General features: G+C 30.0%; 2 protein-coding genes across 6 annotated transcripts; one reads left to right on the forward strand and one right to left on the reverse strand.

The window, feature by feature from the left end:
* The first annotated feature begins 229 nt into the window (after positions 1-229).
* Positions 230-1,501, forward strand: LOC108754520. The gene is made up of 4 exons (XM_018496897.1): positions 230-453; positions 812-916; positions 1,003-1,095; positions 1,170-1,501. Exons 1-4 carry the CDS (start codon positions 324-326, stop codon positions 1,445-1,447), a joined length of 606 nt encoding a protein of 201 aa, XP_018352399.1. The 5' UTR covers positions 230-323; the 3' UTR covers positions 1,448-1,501.
* A 1,100-nt stretch (positions 1,502-2,601) lies between these two features.
* LOC108754518 (annexin B9-like) lies at positions 2,602-8,399 on the reverse strand. 5 transcript variants are annotated; one of them, XR_001939717.1, is made up of 8 exons: positions 8,190-8,399; positions 5,939-5,980; positions 5,138-5,519; positions 4,674-4,753; positions 4,347-4,593; positions 4,031-4,212; positions 2,805-2,936; positions 2,635-2,709 (listed from the first exon to the last, which is right to left on the reverse strand). XR_001939717.1 is itself a non-coding variant. In XM_018496883.1 (7 exons), the coding sequence occupies exons 2-7, from the start codon at positions 5,966-5,968 to the stop codon at positions 2,659-2,661; spliced, it is 972 nt and encodes a 323-aa protein (XP_018352385.1). In that variant the 5' UTR covers positions 5,969-5,980; positions 6,636-6,964; the 3' UTR covers positions 2,602-2,658. The 5 variants fall into 5 exon arrangements, 1 of the variants encoding a protein (XP_018352385.1); XR_001939715.1 differs by having other exon boundaries at positions 8,170-8,399; XR_001939714.1 differs by lacking the exon at positions 8,190-8,399 and adding an exon at positions 6,636-6,962.
* Positions 8,400-9,057: the final 658 nt, after the last annotated feature.

Consider the following 9,057-nt stretch of genomic DNA (forward strand, 5'->3'; position numbering starts at 1 on the left):
TGGTCTGTTCTTTTTAGCTGTACTTATTGCACTATATTTATCCTATCTCCTTTTCTCTCCAACGGGGAGAGAAAAGGAGAAAAGATGAATGGTTTGAGAAGTTGAAAAGAACACATCCTCCATTTTTTTAAACAAAAGTATAGTATTTATAGGAGCGGTATTTCTTAGTATGAGCAAGTATCAACAGAAGAGTAGTGGAATTCGTCAATCGAAAATTTGTGATCTAAGAGGTAGAAGATCGCTATTCGGAACTACAGAAAAGTATCTCTAATAAGATTCAACGTCTGCCTGATCTATTGTTAGAAAGCAAAGCTAAAAAAAACATGGAACGATTACGTCACGTTAAATTTATGAATATTACTTTTATCGGAATATTATTCTGTACGGGAGTCGCGAAAGCAACAGGTCAAGATGAGATAACACCGACAATATTTCCATTGGACGAAACACACAGTATATATATATATATTAAATATAGATATACATTTCAGTAATATACCTTGGAATATTTTTAATTATACATTAATTAAAATTTGTTTAATCAAATTTTACTGTATTTAACGTGAAACCTTGTGTATTCAGATATGTATTATATATAAATTCACATAGAAATATTTAAATATTAAAATTGTTTTGGATCTGCAAAAAGTAAAATTTCTCTTATTTAATTTATTTTCATAATTGGTTTGATTAAAAATTTATAAATTATGCAAAAATTCCTCATTAGTTGATGCTTGTAAAATGTATAAAAATATTTATAAAGTATTTATAAAATTTATAGCATAAAGGCTAAGTAATTTTTATTTTCTAGATGAATATATTATAAAAATGTACGATAATGGTTGCGAATGTATTGAATATAATTGTGGATGCTGTCAGCAATTACAGTGGGATGTAGTCTCTATGGATGGAAAGTGTAAGTACATAATTATTTGTAGTCCATATTATAACAATTATTTAATATTATATTCTATTTTAATACTATATTTCTATATATTATAGTATGCGTAAATGCAAGTTATTTAGAAAAGGATTATGGGTTTTCACTTACAATCACATACAACAACTTTGCAATTATTAACGAGACAATTTCAGGTAATATCTGATTGCACAAATTAAAATATACATTGTCGTTGTCGTATTTCAATAAATAGAATATATATTTTTAGCTCGAAATCCGCCACCTATTTGCTTTGGAGAGGACATTTCAAATGAAGTAGATGTTGAAATTTGCTTGCATATATATGATATAAACATTGATAAAGATAAGTTTCACGTTTGCTTCGAGATTTATGGAAAAATAATGAAACTCCCAATCACTAAAATAAAATTGGGTTGTATCCAGACTAAGCTACATGACAAGATGGAGTATATCGAAAACAATTTGTCAAAATTGTTTCTTAAAAAGGTGAAAAATGATGCACTACCTATTGTGACTATGATATGAGAAACATACCGAACACAGAATCTCTATATAAGAACACAGAAGCTCGATATTGCTGTAGATTTGGATATTTTCTTCAACTACGTTATGATAAATTGTTAATAACAGATGTTTTTCACATCTTCCATAATTTTACGTTGTATATTTTTATTTCTTGCATTTTAATTTTCAAAGTAAACGTAATCGTTCAATTATGTTAACTTTAAGCAAAAATACGTTAATTTAAAATAATTAAAATTCACTGTGTGTGGTATGTGTGTGTGTGGACCAGCGAATATTCAGGAAATTTAAGAACGAATACCGATACCGATTAATGTTAAGAAATGTAAATTTTGGGCGATGTTTATATTGAATTTCTTTTGTCAGAATGCATCAAAATAAAACACTATGTATACTTCTTTTATTTTTGTATCGCATTGATATATAATGTTTAAGTTTTATTTTTATCTAATATAATATAAAACAAATCTCTTATTTTGTATTTTATTCAGGACAGACCTGGAAAATCGGGAGAAGTCAGGGAATTAGTCCTTGAAACCGAGAAAAATCAGGGGAAAATGAAAAAAACATCTGGAATTTCGAAATTTCATAATTCCCTGAAACTGCTCCTATTCCAAATAATTGTTATAATTTTTTATATCTGACATTTATAGTCAAATACGTTCAAAACTTGTGCACTTTAAACGATTTTAATAAAATAATTAAAATTTATATTTTATTTATTTATATTTTTATTTGATCCTTTTTTTCATCGTAACTGCATTCTTTTTTTCCAAAACTGATTTATTTTTTGCTGTGGCTTAAATTTGCGTCCAAATATACTGTACTATTAAGCTTTTTTTGCGTTGTTTTTAATAATATAAACTAGTGACTTTCCTTGAGTCTAAATGTTAAAATTTACATATTTTATATTACTCATGGAAAATTTTCTATTTTCATCTGGAAAATCTGAAAAAGTCAGGGAATTTTAAAATTTATTTTCTGTGGCAACCTGTGTAATTGGTTCTGTGTTTATTATAACATTACATTGTATTTTTGTAATCTTGTAGGTCTGTATAGATATTAAATAAAAAAATATATATACATATTTATTTAATGTTATATTTATTTATATTAATAATTTAAGTATATTAAAATATACATTTATTATACTGTATTATTTCAAATATTTTTCTTTGTTATAATTATTTCGCATGATATTATAGATATACTCTTTAATTCAACATTGCTATCAATAATCTTTTCCACTCGGCGGTGCAATCGTTCTGGAAAAAAAAAACAGATATTTTTTCGTATTATCAGTAAAACGAGTTGAGAATTGCAAATATATACGTTTATTAGAGATAAATGTATGCATTACATTTACATGCTTTTGGATTATTGACAATTGTGTTAAATATCTGATTTTTTAGTAACGAAAATAATTCTCTCCTCAAACTCATTAATTCAATAGCGCGATGAGAAGCCGTTTAAAGTCGTCGCCGCAGTCATTCTGTAAATGCAAAAAAGAATGTAGGAAAATTAAAGCTAAACATTTTATTTTAAGGTAAATCGTGATGTTCATGTATTTATAATAATACATACAACTATAATATACAGAGGCATGCATGCAGTCAAAAATAGCATGGACTAATTAATAGAATTAGTACAGTGAAAAACAAATTTGCGTTTAAATTAATAATTATAATTTACTAATATACAATCAATAAATCGATTTTCAATCAATCTTCACAGAGACTCGTGTACAGTTTTGATGTACAGATTTTCTATATTATTTTGTAATTCATTTCTATATTATTTTGTAATTCATTTTTTACACACGTATTGTAGCATCACTCCGATCAAGTGCAAAACATCTATAACTCGAGTAAAACCATATTCACCATTAACAGCCAACAAAACGTAAGAAATTAAATTAATCAAAATCTTTGCAGAATACAATGAAGCGCTATATAATCTCCGCGACATTGAAGTATAATTTTCAACAAAGGGTCTGTTGCAAGATTGAAATATTTTCATCCGACAAGGGCAAGCAAAAGTCTCTTGTAGTCGCCTGAACAGTCGTCCTGAAATTTATGGAAAGTTTTACGGAATGCTAAGAGATATAGTGTATATGTGAGTTAATAGATTAATTATATTATATATTATATTGTATATAGTTGATTATTTTATTGTAGTTTAGTGATTGCTGATGCATATAAGTATGCAGATGTGAAGGAATTATGTGAATGTGTAATTTAACATTTCGATTGGAGATAAAGCATTGTTGTATTAAGTGAATGAAAGCGTAGAATTGAAGCGCTGGAATTAAATTGGATTTCGATCAAATCTATGTAAATCAAGGAACAAAATTATAACTTTGTATTTACTGAAGAATTTTTCATTAAAAATATTTTGTTTAAATGTATTTCTATTATTAATATTATTTTTTGTATTTTTGTTTGCATTGCAATATATTATATTATTGCGTTTCTTTATCTCTTATTAATTTTACTGCTACAGAAATAAAATACAATAAAGAGAGCAAACGTAATGGATGCAATAAATAGCGTAAAATTGTTTAAGAAATTAACGTGTTATACTTACGTCGATAGCTTCCGCAAGAGATTTTCCGTAAAGTCTCTCATAGGCATCCTTAATGTCGCCCAGATCAATCTCTGATCGTGTCACAATGATGCGTATCAATGTCGAATCGTTCGTGCCCATTCCGCGCATAGCTTTGTACAATCTTTCCGCGAAATAAGCAGTTTTATCGGAGGCGCATTTCACTGAAAGAAGACCATTTTAGAACAATGAAAAAAATATACATATACATATATGAAAAAAAAAGAATAAATAGATTAATAGTAACGAATAACTTGCTAAATAAATAATAAGTAAATTATTGTATTTAATTTCTTACCCACAGCTAAGTAGCCATCTTCGACAGAACCAGAGAATTCTCGCTTGATAGCATGCTTCAAGGTGTCTCCGGTGAGGTGCTCGTATTCTTTAAAGATCCGTCGCAATTGTGGAAAACTCTTAGTAATGAGAATTGCGTTGAAAGTGCTTTCGTCGGTGCCCCATTGTCCCTCACCCGCGGCTTGAAGCCTCTCGGCATCCTGACGTGCGGCCTCCTCGTCGACGTCTGGACTCTCGTCTCTACTGGCCTGATCGTTAATTAGAGAATAGAGAAAAACTGACAGAACAGTTGCGAAAAATTATACATCAATTTTCAATTGTTACTCACGCAAGACAACGATACTAAAAGCCTCTTGAAATAACCGGAGGTATCGCTTTTGAGATCGTCTTCCAGCTCTTTGTCGTACACTAGGAATATAAATTGAAAATATATTCATAATTCATAAACTGTGTATGATTTAGAATCGAGCAGAACTACACTGGAAAAAAACTAAATTTTAATAAATATCTGTTTGAATAGTTCTGAGTAAATATTTACTAAATGTAAACATATATTTATTTGATTAAAAACCCATTTGATTTTTTTTTAGTAAATATTTATTTATTGTAAATAAATGACTTGTTGTTAGTAACATTTAAAGAAATATGTATCAAGATTTAATAAATCTTTTTCAGTATAGAAAGTGAAAAATATTCTTTTTTAAATGAAATTCCTGTTCTATACAGAATAAGGCGGTGTTGACTTATAGGAGGCAAAATCGATTCCGCAAAATATGCTGCGTTGAAACTTACGGTCCTTGTAAACAGCCGATATAGTCTTGATACCGTAGTTGCTCAGGGATGCAAGGACTTCGATGAGTGCACCCTCGTCGGTGCCCATGCCGGAAATAGCATCATGCAACTCCTTGGCGTAATACTCGGGAAGAGGCGTCATTAGAGCCAAGATGGCTTTCTCAAAGTTTCCGGACAACTCTGACTTCAACTCGGAAATGAGATCCTTGCCGTACATTGTCTTAAATTTGTCGGCAATTTCTAGTCGCTGTACGATACCGCGATGAGCCAAGACGTCCAATATGGCCTGCTCATCAGTCCCGAAACCCTTCATTGCAGATCGTAATAGACTGGCATCTGCTTCGGCATCGAAAGGATCAGCCGGATACACGGTGGGTGTGCACTAGAAAACGTATTTAATTTTGTATCATTCTATTATCTTGTTTGAAACAATTATCAACACACCTCAATGAATAAAATTGAACATGCATCAAGTTTATTAATTATATTAAAATTAATTAGAGTTAGATATGTTAATGTTATCTATATGATTTTTTTATTCTTATTAAGATTTAAACTTGATTTTTTTTATCAGATAATAGCAATTTTTCATATTGTTAGCAATTCAATTAAATGTCATCCTTTGTCTTTCTGAGTTTAGAAACAAGCTGCAAAAATTATAAGAATTGTATATTTATAATAAACAATTCTTATAATAGATGGATAAGAAACTAAAACAGCATAAAATGAGATGATTCATCTTGTTCAGTCATTATTGCGAGACTTTTATTGCGAAGTTATGAGATATTAACTATGAATTACCTGTATGTGATAATACTGACTAGCTGCCATCTTGCTGATTATCTGAAAGCATTTTTTATACATATTTTATTTAAATAAAAAAATTAAGAACTTAGGATTGTTAAAAAATCTTCGATATTATCAGTACTATTTTAGAAGGCAAATATTTGGTTATTTTATTTTTATACATTATATGAATGATTTTAATAATTTTCTCTTTTCAATCTCAGATCTAATTTTTAAATACTAGATTATTAATCATTATTTATTATAATGCTAATATATAATTAATCTAAAAACTCTAGAAAATGCAGACGATTTTTTTTTTATGGTTTAACTAAAATCCTTTACGTTATATTCTTATAATTGTGGCGCGCCTTTAATATAAAACTCATAATTGTTATTAAGTTAAAAGTGACGATCTGCGATGATAATTCTCATCTACACTATTCCCATCTATCACGAATAATGCGTGCAAACACGCGATTTGATGACACGGTGCTTATGTCCTTGACTCATTTCAGATACGTTTCACGTTTGCGACGATGATCTCATCGAGTAAGACCCTGTATACATTTGCCTGTTGCTAGATGATTATTGAGAATCTGTTGTATCACTTCGCATGATTTATGAAGAGGAGGACACGATTTGTAGAATACGGCAAGATCATATCGATTGGATCAGCGAAGTGACACTCGGGGTGTGGCTTGCTTTATACCTCTTTCGACAACGATGTGCTTTCCTGGAGAACGGTATCGGTTCTGGTGGCCGACTAACTAACGGCTCGCAACCAGCGTTCTCGTCACCGAGAGCCTCTTTCGTCGAGCACGGCAGAGAGAGAAGAGGAAAGGAATTTGTTGGTGGGGGCGAATACGCGTTTGTGTCTGCCGACCGCGAAAGCATTAAACGATTCGGTATTCTTGCTGGCGGATGAAACCCGGAATTGCATGACACAACGCGGAACAGACCGGTACCGGTACTCTTAATTCTCACGTGGTCTTCAAATGCGAAACACCGCCGCGAAATAGTTCCTAATTATTCGAATTATCGAGCCGTGAATATTAATATTGTTCATACTTCTCTTATTCTTGGTATTGAATAATGATCCCGTGTAATAAATTAAATTGTTACAACAATAATAATCATGTTAAATTAATGAAATTATTTCAACTTGAATTTTATTTACTTGTTCTTTCGTTTTGTTAATTGATCGCAATAACTATTGATTTTTACCTTCAAGAACTTATGTCCTTGGAGGTATATGTATAATCTTTGCCAAGCCATCGTTTTCGCGAAGCAATACGATGGCAGGAAATAGATCTAATGCAAGAAGCACGAAATCGATACCGATTGTTCGGGTCATTATTGATGACTGGTTTCACAACACGAAATATTAATAATTAACGAACTACATAACTCTAACAGGAAAAGTTTAAAGTTCGCGATACATACATATATATATGTAACCCATTAATATAATTGCCAACGACGGCGGAAGTGGCTTTCGTTTCTTATTCAATCTTTAGTTCTCACAATGATTCATGCGAACTTAATAACGTCTTTTTGCTTAGAGAAGAAGAGAACACAAGCACAGATATATGTTTTTAAGAAAAATAATTCAATATGTGCAAAAAGTTTTCAGTATCGATTTTAATTGTTCGTGAAATGATAATAATTAAATAATTTAGCAAACTTTAATCATGTCTTTAATTATGTCTTATAAGACAAATATACTGTCTATAAATTTCCTAAAGTTCCCAAAATCACGAAATTTTTGGTATCAAGCTTTTTAAACTTTATGTGGAATTGCCTGTAGGAAAATGAATAATTTGTTAAATATTAATTAAATTCACAATATCAACAGGATCGCGTCTATAAGGTACTGATTACACTATTAAATTAATCTGTATTTTTCTTTACTGATTACAATTGAATCATATTTAAAATTTAACAATCCAAGATTATTGAGGTCAAACAATTGTAGTATGATTAATATACTGCAATCACTTGACGAGCAATGCCTTGAACAATTAGTTGAACTAGCTACACGATGGAAGTCTCACATATCACTTCAATGCAAACTGATAATACTTTTATATTTTTATAAAATATATAATATATTAGTCTCTCAACATATTTTTTTAAAGAATGTTATATTAGCTGCAATAATAGTTTTCACGCACCAGCTAATTAGAGAGATTATGATTTATTTTAATCTACATTTATGTTATATTGTTTATAGCTTCACTTACAATTTGCGCAGAATACTAACTTTCGATTCTTCGTCACGATCTACACGGATGTGAATGTTTCGCTGACACTGGGTGGGAACGTTCTGACAGCGGTAATATTAAGGACAGAATTGAGGAGAGAGAGAGAGACTGTGTGCTGGTCAGTTCTGGTGGGGTTGTCGACGTAGCGCATCGAATAATGACGTGGAGAACGCATCCTGTGGCAAGCCAAAAGATGGCGAGTGAACCGTCGAATTGATGCCATATACGAGATCGATAAAACTGCAATGAAAACAATATCTATATAAAATATCAAAAGCTCGTCATATTACATATTACATCATTAGACTGTATATGTCACAGAACTATATTTCATTATTGATTTATAAACGTATTATCTATAATTTTAATTTACACGAATTGGAAATAATAATCATGTTACATGATAACTTATCGAAGTTCTTTTATTATGTTTATTTTTAACTTTAAACAGATATAAATTTTATAAAGTTTTTAAAACCGTTGTGTTTATAATTTTCTTTTTTTTTATAAAAAAAGATTACATTATATATGAAAAGGATTATATATATATAGGACGATTTATTAAGGTACAGTTTAAAAAAAAAATATTCTATGTTATAAAATTTGAAAGATTTTATGAGAAAATTTTGCTTTGTTTTGTAACTTATTATTTTACATAAAATCATATTGATTGTTAGCTTCGTCTTTTTTAAATAAGAGAAGAATGAGTGGATACAAATTTATTTATCATATCCAATTTGCCTATGTAGTTTCATCAAATTCAGAATGTCATTTATTACGTATTTCCTTCATTTTTTTCATGAATGTTACTCACGAAGTATATGATTCATAATCCTTGATTCAATGAGAACAGATCGTGACGTTCTT

The sequence above is a fragment of the Trachymyrmex septentrionalis genome, unplaced genomic scaffold (assembly GCF_001594115.1).
Source record: "Trachymyrmex septentrionalis isolate Tsep2-gDNA-1 unplaced genomic scaffold, Tsep1.0 scaffold8, whole genome shotgun sequence".
In the NCBI taxonomy this organism is placed as follows: domain Eukaryota; kingdom Metazoa; phylum Arthropoda; class Insecta; order Hymenoptera; family Formicidae; genus Trachymyrmex; species Trachymyrmex septentrionalis.